Genomic DNA, 12,581 nt, shown 5'->3' on the forward strand with positions numbered 1-12,581 from the left:
TTATTCTGACCTGGGATTGAATCCTATCTTTAGCACTTAAGTAGACCTGTGACTATATATATATATATATATATATATATATATATATATATATATATATGCTGGAAAGGTATATAACACATATCTTCAATGCATTACTTTAATGCAATATTGAAGTAATCTGTTTTTTTGCAAAAGTAAGAGGGACAATTTTGGTTGTTGAAAAACAAATATTTGTAAACCATGTAGTACAAGCTGCATGGGAAGTCATCAGAAAGGGAGAAAAACATGAGAGACTGTTAACTATAGGAAAGAAACTGGGGGTTGATGGAGGCGAGGAGGGTGGAGGATGGGTAATTTGGTGATAGGCATTAAGAAAGGCATATGGTGTGGTGAGCACTGGGTGTTATATGCAACTGCTAAATCATTGAACATTACATCTGAAACTAAGTATATACTATATGTTGGCTAATTGAATTTAAATTAAAAAAAGAAAGATATAATTCATCTGTGTAAATAAGGGAGCAAAGAAATTTTCGAAATACTTTTATTTTTTTAACACAAATCTCTACACCTCTTGGGCTCTTCTTGCTGAAAAAAGAACTGACGATACATTTATTAATGACATTTTTAAAGTGTGCTTTTGTGTATAGAGGTAATAATATACTTTTTAGGTATGTTAATAATAAATTAAGGTTATAATGACCGCATGTTAGAGAAAATAATGAATAGACTAGTCTTAGTAAAAAATTAGTTTTCCAAGTAGATAAGCTAGGGATATCAAAATTGAAAAAATTAGCTTCATACATTTTACTCTATGCAAGTTTTTGATAAATAACATTCAATTATAGAATGTCATACCTTCCCAGCACCTAACATATTCAATAAATGTTTGCCAAATTTTACTGCTTTTTAACACAGTAGTTTTCCTCAGTAATAATTTCTCAGATAAAACTAAAAATTTGTTTTTTTATTTTTTTATTTTTTTATTTTTTAATTTTTATTTATTTATGATAGTCACAGAGAGAGAGAGAGAGGCAGAGACACAGGCAGAGGGAGAAGCAGGCTCCATGCACTGGGAGCCCGATGTGGGATTCGATCCCGGGTCTCCAGGATCGCGCCCTAGGCCGAAGGCAGGCGCCAAACCGCTGCGCCACCTAGGGATCCCAAAACTAAAAATTTGTAAGAGATTTTTTTTTTGTTCCTTACAAAAGTAAAAAAATCACTAAAAAGTGATTCCAACTCAGATTATTCAGAGATGACTACTATGACCCTATCTGTATTTATAGTTACCAACGACCATATGCTGGCAACATCGTTGGCCTCATTCTTTTTCTCTACTTACTTAGCCTTTACAAAGAGATCAGGTCTCAAGTCATGAGAATCTCTGTGGCCTTCAGTTGCTGAACTTTTCCTTCCTTCTTTTGTTCTTGCCTGGCTCAGATGGGCATGCCAGATGATGTGTGTTACCTTTTCAGAATGAAGAAAGGATCTGGCCTGTGGAATCAATAGAGAAAGCCTTAGTCTCAGTGGTTTCTTGGTTCTCAACTCAGCTATGCTCAGCCAACTGAGAAGCCTCTTTATAAATGTGTTCTGATTAGTTGTTTTAGGTCCTTGTGCTTTGTGAAGCTCCTTTATCCCACAGAGATATTATTAGGACATAGTCAGGCTAGAAAGCTGTGGGAAGCTTTGGAGGTAGGAGGATAGGATCCAGAAAGAATTACAGAAGAAGTTCACCATTTGGTGAACTCCATAGTCCAAAGGTAGTCCTGAGTTGATTCCATTTAAGAACCAAGGGTGGACTTTCTTGTTTGGTTCTTGTCCTTTAAGTTTCCCCATCTGGGGCCAGGATATGTGTCAGGAAAGAAATCAGCCTCAGGTGTGTCTTCCCATTTCTTTCTGTTTTAAACTTCAGCTTCCATGCATCGCACTGTGGTTTTGGTTGGACTCTTGGGCTCTTCTGGCTTTTTATCAGTTTTCTTTGATTCTTCATTAGGGTTGCTATCATCGGCTTTCTCTTCCTTTACTACTTTGGTTTCAATCATTTCCTTCTGCTGATTCTTGTTTGTAAAAGGAAAGGTCTTCACATACCTAAAGGCATAATCATAAAATTAAAATGAGAGATTTCTATGTAAAACATATGACAATAGGTAATGCTTTGTCTGTGATAGCTCATATTAGCACAGTACACTGGGTATCTTTATTTCAGAGAGATTCTAACACATGCACACTCAAATATATTAATGCATTCCCACCTTAATGGATTCAGTTAGATGAGGCAATAAGTTTGCAGGCCAAACTTGAGGCTGACCTCATAACCCTCCCACCAACAACAAAGAATTGAGAATCAAAATAAAACATATATTTTCCCCCTAGATGTCAGTCTTTTCTTCTTATCTCTTAATTTTCAAAGGGACAGCATTGACCTGTTTCTAAAGTCTAGATGACATGCATGTGCTGAAATAGTAGGAAAGATTGGGTGGTGGGGAGGAGAGGTGAGATGAAGAAGAAAATTTACAATATAAGAAGACTCTCATTTCTGTTTTGACTAAGAAAATGCTAAAAACCCTGGAAAAACACAAGATAGGAATGTGACATAAATTATAAGACTAACAATGGGCCAACAACCTCACCTTTTGACGTAGCAAACCGCCAAACCAGCTGCGGCAGCAAAGAAGAGGAGTGCAAGCACTAGCAGAGCCGTGGGGACACCTAGAGGAAACAGAGACATGGCCTGTTGGTCCTTTGCTTAAGCATTGTTGTGTGTTGCTCTTCTAAGAATTCTTTACACAGGATACAGACAACAGATAATGCAGGAGAAAAGCCTTCTCTGTGACCACAAAGGGGCTACTTAGAATGTTGGGCCCACATCTGGTTCTTTGCTTCTTGCCTATAGAAATCCTTGGCCTTGCCTCACATGCTCTCTCTATTCTATAAATTGCAATATGACAGAATCCATTTCCTCTCTGTGGCCTTAAGATAGGTTTGGAACTAATTAAATAGGAAGACTTTCTATCATAGGTACTGAAGGTATTTATTTTTAAAAGAACTTTGATGTATTAATATATGATGACTTATTTTTAAAAGGGTTTGAGTTTTAAAAGTGAAGCTATTTTATACTTGTGATTTTTAGTTTAATCATTAAGGATTTTTAGAGCCCTCAAGTTCTATGGCTTTATGAAATTTGAGTTTGCATTAAGGTTTTACTTGTATTTGGCAGGTCTGAGTCTGACTACCTAATCTGAAGACAACCTAGTTTTTATGTATTGTCTGTTATACATAAATGCACAAACACAGACACATACACATACAATACACAGAAATCTTTTACCTCCAAACCCAACGACCTCATTCTTGAATGCTGCTTTATTTTCAATATATGACTCAGTTTCTGTAGATACGGTGCTAGTTTCCACAAAGGCTTCTGTTACACAAATCAATTTTCTTTTCCGTCGAGTAGAAGTGGAAGCCAGAGCAGAAGTAGGAGCAAGAGTAGGTGTAGCAGAGTAAGGTGCATCAGTAGATGAAGCTGAGTAGGTACTGTCACTGACTATCATTTCTGTTGTGTATATTGTCTCTTGAATGTTGAATATGGGATCTGTGGTGGTGATAATTTCTGGAATGCATGAATTAATCCAAGTATCTGTTGGGAGAGGGAAAAATACAGTAACAATTAAGTATTACAGCAGCTTCCTAACTGTCCTTCCTGCCTCTAGTCTTACTCCTCTTCAATTCCATTATATTGCAGCCAGAATGATCTTACAAAAATGTATATCTAATCATATCACTTCCTTCCTTAGAATCTTTCAGTGACTGCCTCGATTGCATGGCCTATAAGGTCTCCTGTGATGTATCCCCTACTGACATGGCTAGCCTTATCTGATCAACGTGCTTCTCATTCCTCTTGCCTATTCAGACTTCTTCTGTTCTTTGATATGCTTTCTCTCATATCCAAGTCTTTGGCCATAATGCTTTCTTTACTTGTAAGACTCTTTGCCCCCTTTTTGCTTAGCTCAGTTTGAATATCTCTTTATTAGGGGAAAAAGTACTGAGCACAACATACTATGTTGGGAACTGAAAATATGGAGAAGTACAGCATAGTTCCAGTTTTCAGGACAAATGTATTCTGATAAAGGTAAGAGGAAATCACTGGGGATTCACAGAGGAGATGGCATTTGGGCAGGGTATGGAGGATTAATGTGTTTGTTCAACAAATATTTATTAAATAAATTCCAACTCTGTGCCAAACACTCTTTTAAGTGCTAAGGTCATGGTAAAAGAAGACAGAGTCCTTACTTTTAAGAGGCTTATATATAATGGAAGGTTTAAGAGGCTTATATATAATGGAAGGATAGATTAAAAAAAAAAAAAAAAAAAAAGAAAGAAGGCCAGGGGTGCCTGGGTGGCTTAGGTGGTTAAGTGTCTGACTCTTGATCTCAGTTCAGGTTGTGATCTCAGGTTTGTGAGATCAAGCCTCGTGCAAGGCTCCAGGCTGAGTGTTTAGCCTGCTTGGGGTCCTCTCTCTTCATCTCTCTCTGCACCATGCCCGGCCCCTCTCTCTCTCAAAAAAAAAAAAAAAAAAAAAAGCCAGAAATTTCAGAGGATGATCAATGTTAAGAAGAATATTAAACATGATAAAGATTTGGTAAACTGGTAGGGGTGGGGAATAGGAGATGGATACTTTGAATAGGATGATAAAAGAAAGTGAAGAGGTGATACTTAAACTGAGACCTAAGTGATTAAAAAAAGGTAGCCAGTAATTGAAGATCTAGGGCAAAGCATTCCAAGTAAAGAAAACAGGAAGTTCAAGAGCCCAAAGTTGAATAAATTCAGTGTGTTTGATGAATAAAAGACTGGTATGGCTGGAACACAGCAGTAGTTCATCTAGTGGAAGAGGTAATAGAATATTCTAGTCAATAGGAATAGTGTAACCCAAGAATCCAGAAGCTTGAAAATGTAGTTATAGAAAAATGATAAAGAGTAGTGTGGCTGGAGAGGTAGTGTGTGTATATGATTGGGAACATGAAAGACTGCAAGCAGGAGATGACTGGGAAGATAAGCTGAAGCCAGAGTATTGAGATTCATAATTGCCATGTTAAAGCATTTGAAATTTATTTTATAGGAGATAGAATTTTCAATTGGTTCTACAAACCTCCCAACTGATATACAGGAGTTCTCATACATGCTCACTTTTATGTATAAAAGGCTTCATAGTTTACATCATATTCTCAAATAGGAAGTCACCCAAACGCTGTGGAGTAGAGGAGTAACATAATTATCAGTGGAGGTGGCGGAAGATGAAATGCAGTGGGGAGAGAGTACAACCCAAGAACAAGGGGGATTATTGCAATTGCAAAGAAATAGGGGGATCTAGAAGTACTGGGAGTCCTAAAACTTAGATCTTAGAGATCCCCTAGGGAAAAGTGATTTTAAACCCTGACTACAGGTTGGAATCATTTGGGGAGCTTTTAAAAAATATTGACGCCCAGAACCCAACCCACGCCTGATATGTTATTGATGTATAGTCATCACCATGGAAGGTGCTACATGGAAGTAGCATGGCTCAAGATTTAAATCCTGGCTCTTTCCCTTATTGACTATGACCATAGCAAAATACATACTAAGCATTAGTTATTTCTCCTGGAAATTACAAATGATACATTTATGTCATTTTACTGAGGATTAATGAGATACTAAATGTGTAGGGCCTAGCATAATGTATGGGCATGATAGACAAGATCTATCTAAGAGTTAATTTCCTTCGCCTCTTGTCATTAAATATAGCCAAGAGGGGCTACAGTGTGTGGGAGCAACAGCAGTCTGGTAACCATGATTCCTACTAGGTTGAGGGCACACCTGGAAGTGTTAGGCCCTAGCTCTCCTTCCTCTCCAAACTATGAATAATTTCTTTAGAATGTGCCAAGCACTCTGATATTAAACACAGAATGTGGTTGGAATCCAAGAGGAAAGATAGGAGTAAGGAGTATGGAAAGGCTTCTTGAAGAGGATGGCACTTGAGAATTGAATAAAGAGTAGCAGTTAGCTAAGTAGAAAGGAAGATGGGTATTGTGGCAGAGGGTACAGCATGAAACAGATGGTGAATGCAGAGCCAAACCTCCAATCTGAGCTATCATTTCATCCATGAAATGAGGAAAGAAGACAAAGCATCTTTCAGGTCTCTTTCTAGGTCAGAGCCTCTCAATTCAGAGAACCGATTGGACCCTATATTGCCTTTGGGCAGCAAAATGTAGCTAGTGCACATTTGTCTTTTAGATTTTAGAATGTGACTTTGGAATCTATCCTTGTATATGACCACTTAACTGTCTGACTTTTAGAAGGTCGGATTTATGAGTATGTGTGAATAGTAATAAATCAACAGAGGTTCTTATGATAACCTGAGAGCAAGTATTTAGTGAAAGAAAAACTTTCTGAGATGTTCCTTAGGTAAAGCACTTGGGATAAAGTGGCTGTGGTCTCCACACAAGGTTAAAAGGACAACTGTGTGACCATGAGCAAACCAATTCTATTTTCTACCTTCAAGTCCTTCCTTCATAAAATGAACATATCCTTAAAGATGTCAAGTGTAGCATCTGAATTTCTTCTCTTAAAAAAATGAAGGTTAAGGGAAAGAACATGGTTTCAGAGTTAGATCTCCATTAAAATCTTTGTAGTAGTGAGAACTTAGACAAATGTACTTACGTCCTCTGAGCCAAATTTTCTCCTTTGCAAAATGGGGGTAACAAAGCATACCTTAGAGAATGATTGTCAAGGTTCAGTGTGATCACTCAGTACATTGCTTTGTCATTAGTGGATATTTCAATACCTTAAAAGATTGAGGGGTGTGGGTAATGGAGTCTCCTGGGAAGCCCTCTCCCTATGTTGTCATTTAGTCATATTTTCCCTAACTTTTTCCTCTGAGGGACACATGGCCACCTCTAGTCTGGTCACAGAGGCATTCGGGGGGGGGGGGTGGTGGTACTAAATTGTCATCACCATGATTTCTTCTATTGCTGCTCAGGGTTACTCTTCATAAAATGGATCGTAGAGCTATAGAAAACAAGGAGAGGCTATAAATCTGACTCACCAGATGAGTTGTAACAGTAGGCCAAGAACTTTTTGCTGAGTGAATTTCTCCAAACCAGGACACCTATCCCATTCTTCCCACACTTGGGGTTTGGGAGAATCCGAGGGATGACCAAGAGCTTATCTGCAACCCATCCATAGCTATAATAGAATACACATTAGTTGAATGGATACTTTTATTTCTATTGCTGAACAAAAACACAATGCTGAAAGAACTCCAGCAGTGTTTGTGAATCTAGTTGTTTCTCACCTGCAAGTCTCAAAGCCAGACCTCCGTGCTGCTTCAACCTGGTCTTTGCTGGCCAAAGTTAGTCCCATCAGCCTACAGGCTTCCTGGGCTTCTGTGAAATTCAGCTGCTGGATTGTCTTTTTGTTTACAAGGGTGACCCCCATGATTCTGCATGGCCCTGAGATGGAAAGTTCTGCAAAGAAATCACAGAGGTCCTCAATTTGCTGCTGTCCTTGTTCCAAGCCTATAGGCTGTTCTTCCCTGTAGAACATTATGGTCTTGAAACAGCAGTGAGGTTTTTGTGGCTGGGATTCAAGTTTATAAATAATAGAACACAGGCCAGGCATTTCCCACAAGGACATCCTGCTGGATTAGCTGGGTCCTTGCTCTGGTCCAAGCTGTACCCTCTTATCAGATCTATCATACCCCACTGCATTAAAGTGCCTTGTTCCTTATGTGGAGGCTTTGGCTACCAGTTCCTGGGGATGGATCTAGGTGATGCAGTTGCTGCAAACCTTTTTGGAGTCTATACAATGAAAGGTCTGAGACTTTAAGAAAGAATTCAGGGCTCTGGTTAATAGAATAGTTAACAACACTCCAAACCAATGTGGCTTAGGAATACCACTATTTCTGAGATGAGCTGAAAAATGTTGCACTTAATATAACAATGTGAGCTTTCTCATTCCCAAGTCTTCTCTGACCATTGGGGGGCAGGCTTACTCAGAAGTTCCTGGAGGAACTGGGCAGTAAACCTTGTAAGACAAAGAAACAAAATAAAGGAAGTTGAGTTTTAGAGTCATACCTGTATTTGAATCTGGCCTCTGTCACTTGCTAGCTCTGTGATCTTAGGCTAATTACTTCATTTCTTTGAGCCTCAGTTTCCTTATTTATAAAATTGACAAAGTAACAGTAACTAGTGTTTAGGATAGTGAGAGTTGAATGAGTTAATTCAAGTAAAAATGCTTAGCATAGTCCCTGACACATAGTAGATGCTCAATAAATCAAAAATAGCATCATTATCTTATTATCTCCAAAGCTTTTTGGTTTTAGTATGCTAATGATTGATCTCTCTAAGGAAGCTAAGGCTCTTGAGCAGATGCATTTTGAATATATTTTACTTAAAAGTTATTTTTATTTTATTTTTTTAATTTTTATTTATTTATGATAGTCACAGAGAGAGAGAGAGGCAGAGACACAGGCAGAGGGAGAAGCAGGCTCCATGCACCGGGAGCCCAACGTGGGATTCGATCCCGGGTCTCCAGGATCGCGCCCTGGGCCAAAGGCAGGCGCCAAACCGCTGCGCCACCCAGGGATCCCTACTTAAAAGTTATTGAATCCAAGAGTTCTTTTGATCCCTTTTCTTATTCTGGGATTTATAGATCTGTATGAAATTGCAAAGTTGTATTGCATTCAGGTACATTATTCCTATTGGGCTTTATCCACAAAAGTCCATAAAAAGGCATTACAAAGGGACTATGCTTGTATATAGATCTGTGCATTGGATGCCCAGCCAAATGCTTTGGCCACTTTCTAGGTTGATATTTAAAGTAAGCTTTTTTGCAAACATGAAAGGAGCATTTCTCAGTCTTCCGTGGGACCTTGCCTATGCTCTGGAGCAGGGGGCTGGAAGAGGGGAGATGTATATGATGTACAATGTTTGGATGGACTTATTTGCCTTTAGACCTTGCTCTCACCAAAAAAGAAACCAGAGAGCCAACACCCCAATATGAATGTGACAACACAGCCTTTTGACTATATACGCTAGTACTAATACCTATACTAATACTGATATTAATACTAATGCTAGTATTAATTCTTTTTTTTTTTTTGGATCTAGTATTAATTCTAACATCTATCATCTGTTCATGCTACTCTGTGCCAAATCGTGTTTCCTTTAATAGAAAGTAAAGATTCAGGAAGACTAAGTAACTTTCCCAAGCCCAAGGATATAGAGCAAAGATATAGGGCAGATTGGGGGCACAAAACCACTTACGACTGACTCTAAAAACCCAGTCCTTAACTAGGACACTATTCTGCTTCGTGTTGTATTATGGGGGAGTAGATGAAACAGACACACACACACTGTACAACTAGAACTGGTCTCTCCAAACACACATTTGTCCTAGAATTGGCTTATTTAGTTCATGAATTTGCTATTGCTCAAATTTCATGGCCACTTCTTTGGGAATACCTGCAAAGAAGGTTTATTATATAATTACACTATAAAGTGGTCTTGCTACTTTTTTTTAATCAAAACTCATTTTAACCTTCAAAGTCATTATTCAGAGTAATGATAGACCTATTCTGGACAATAGGCCTACCTTTGGTTATGTTGTCTGTTATTAATTGGCTCTGGGATCTTGGGCAAGTTTTCATCTATAAAATGGAAATGATTATATCTTCTTCACAGAATTTTTGTCAGAATAGATAACTCATATCTAGCAGAGGCTGGGTCCATCATAGGTAGTCAACAAATAGTAGTTATTTTTATGCTTTCCTATTTCATTTAAAGACAAAAATAGGGAGCTGGAATCCAAGAGATACTCTACTAATCTCTTCCTTAAGATTGTTTTAGAAAACAGGCATAGTAGAAATACCTTATGCTTAGGATCCAACAGAGCCGAATTCAAGCCCAAGCTTTATTATTTACCATCTTTCTGGCATCAGGCAAGTCCCTTTGCCTCACTTAAGCCTGTTTATTCATCTATAAAATGTCTTCTTGAGATGATTAAATGAAACTTTATATATTACATATATAAAAATTATATATATGTATTATATAATTTAATTTCCTTAGGAAAATTTTGCCGTCATCAAAGATGGTCCAAACATGGAATCATAGAACAGTTTCTAAAAGTTTGGGAAATGGCAGCATTGTGGGGGAAAATGAATAGTATCCACAGGAGAATTTCAAAGAGGACAAAACTTATTTGGGAGTAACACTTCTGATATTTGAAAAAAATCAATTTTATAACTCTAGCCACTCATAAAATTAAATATAACAATAAATGAATCAACCTGGGATATCTGATTCCAAAATATATTCTATTTCATTTTTAAAAATTTTATTTATTCATGAGAGACACACAGAGAGGCAGAGATACAGGCAGAGGGAGAAGCAGGCTCCTTGCAGGGAGCCCAATGTGGGACTCGATCCCTGGACCTGGGATCATGCCCTGAGCCCAAGGCAGATGCTCAACTGCTGAGCCACCCAAGCATCCCCCAAATATTTTATATCACAGAACATCTTCCAGCTTCAGAACACACAATTTTCCTTTTAAAGTGCTCATATTTTCATTTGCCTGGAGCCATAATGAGTGATTTGTGGTTACAATTTTTTTGCCTACATTGCAGAATGAGGTTACCACTTAGGCATCTCAAAAGCCCAGAAATCACTTATAGTCATTTCGTTGGTAGGAAACTAATGACTAATTTTCAAATCTATATTTTCAGGTTTTTTTCAGTTAATTGGCTGTTCACTTCATATTTAAAACCTATGCATTCCATGGTAGTATAGTAAAATTGAAATTAAAATAATTATACTGGCACTTCCAAAAATATAAATCAGGTCAATATTTAGTGAAAGTGGCCATTTTCCCAAGTTCAGTGCTTGCTTAAAATTCATTACAATCGTGGTTTGTTTCTTCCATGAAACATTTTTATTTTATTTTTTTAATTTAAATTCAATTTGCCAACATATTGTATAATACCCAGCCATGAAACACTTTTAAAAACAAATGATCTCTCCCCAGTGTTTTCTTTTAAGATATTCTTATTAAAAAAAGATTCCATAACCAAAAATGAAAGTCAAGATAACATAAAGATAAATGTGAATCATTTTGGTGAGGTTGACAATATGGTGAAAACATTTCTGGCAGAGCAATCCGACCAACTAGATCTTCTGTTGACATTGAAGATAAACCCTACTCCCAGCAATCCACAATTAAGAATTTGGTAGGCTTAGGACAATTTGCAAGATCTTGCCTTGCTTCAGGTGGGAAATCTAGTAAGAAACCTACCTTCTACACGGAGAGTTGCATGGACCAGGAGCCTTGTGGTCCAGATGGAGGCAAGAAGCAACACCAGGCTGAAGCATTTGGCCATTATGCCAACCCCTTCTGCACTAGAGAAGCACCCTGGATGGTCACTGGTAGTAATGGAGGCAGACAATCACCAGACTGGATGGAGACTTCTGGAAATATATCGGATTCCCACTGCTCCAGTTCATAACTGAGACATCCGGATTTCCCTGCTTTCAAGCTTCTGACTTGTCAAGGTCACTGGGGGAAATGAGTGACGTCCCTTAAATGCCCCGGCTGTACTTTGTGGATTGCTTTCTGGAAAATTTAGCTAATGCTGACTCAGAAAACACACGAATGAGGAAGCAGATAGCACAGCATGAACTGCTGGAGGTTTCCCTAATTCCCATATTCCCTGCCACCTCCCACTTCCCCAACCAGCTCATTCTCACACAGTTCATTGTTATTACCTGTAGAGCCTACTCATTTATATACTCCTAGGAATGTCTGTCTCTAAAGGAGATTGAGTATAGGTTGTGCTTCTTTTCCTCCCAGTTGGTGATGTTTTTTTTTTTTTTTGCTTCAGCCGCTTATCTTTGTGATCTTGGGGGGTGGGTGTGATGCTGAGGCTTAGGAAAGCAAATGCCCATTTATATACTGAGTACAGTGTGTTTAAGCCTTCCTTTTCTCTTATACACTTGAAATTTCTATGCCACTGCAGGTAATTCTTTCTTCAAAGAAACAAGACATACAATTCATATTTAGAAAACACAACTGGGGGACAATTCATTAAATTTTAGTTATTTTTCACACAAAAGGATTTTTGGCTTTATAATAGTAGTCACCACAGGGGTGACTTTATATAATGACTGTCTTTAATAACTTCTCTTGTATTCTGATAGACCAAAATTCGATTTAGATTCCCCTTTTCTTGTTTGATGAATGTGAGGTTTATCTGTACTGTGTACAAGCAGACCACACTTTCTGTTTTCCCAGCTGAATATTCAGTGGTTTGTCTTCCATGGTAATTTTGGAATTCTGGCTTGCAAATAATGCCTTGAGCAATGGTTTATGAGTTTTCTCCAAAATGATGTCATTTATAGGAATAGTGTATAGATAATAATTTCTTTTCTGTATAAATGCAATTGGTCATAAAATTAGATACCTGGACAGAAAATGCCAGTAACAAAAGAAGAGTTTTCTTTGCACATAGGTAACTTGTAAGAGACCAGGGCATAACTCTTAAATATCTCTAGTATTTAAATATCTAT

At 37.9% G+C, this 12,581-nt stretch overlaps 1 protein-coding gene across 1 annotated transcript; it reads right to left on the reverse strand.

The window, feature by feature from the left end:
- Positions 1–512: 512 nt before the first annotated feature.
- On the reverse strand, positions 513–11,619 carry LYVE1 (lymphatic vessel endothelial hyaluronan receptor 1). Its single transcript, XM_025459477.3, has 6 exons — positions 11,311–11,619; positions 7,313–7,484; positions 7,064–7,203; positions 3,311–3,622; positions 2,613–2,691; positions 513–2,070 (listed from the first exon to the last, which is right to left on the reverse strand). The coding sequence occupies exons 1-6, from the start codon at positions 11,393–11,395 to the stop codon at positions 1,884–1,886; spliced, it is 975 nt and encodes a 324-aa protein (XP_025315262.3). The 5' UTR covers positions 11,396–11,619; the 3' UTR covers positions 513–1,883.
- Positions 11,620–12,581: the final 962 nt, after the last annotated feature.

This window comes from Canis lupus, chromosome 21 (assembly GCF_003254725.2).
Source record: "Canis lupus dingo isolate Sandy chromosome 21, ASM325472v2, whole genome shotgun sequence".
Classification (NCBI taxonomy): Eukaryota; Metazoa; Chordata; class Mammalia; order Carnivora; family Canidae; genus Canis; species Canis lupus.

Coding starts and splice junctions, on each gene's coding strand:
- LYVE1 (XM_025459477.3), bottom strand. CDS start 11,395: ATGGCCAAATGCTTCAGCCTGGTGTTGCTTCTTGCCTCCATCTGGACC. Junction 2,692..3,310: donor TGAGGTCGTTGGGTTTGGAG/GTAAAAGATTTC, acceptor TGTTTCCTCTAG/GTGTCCCCACGGCTCTGCTA. Junction 2,071..2,612: donor GCGGTTTGCTACGTCAAAAG/GTGAGGTTGTTG, acceptor TTATGCCTTTAG/GTATGTGAAGACCTTTCCTT.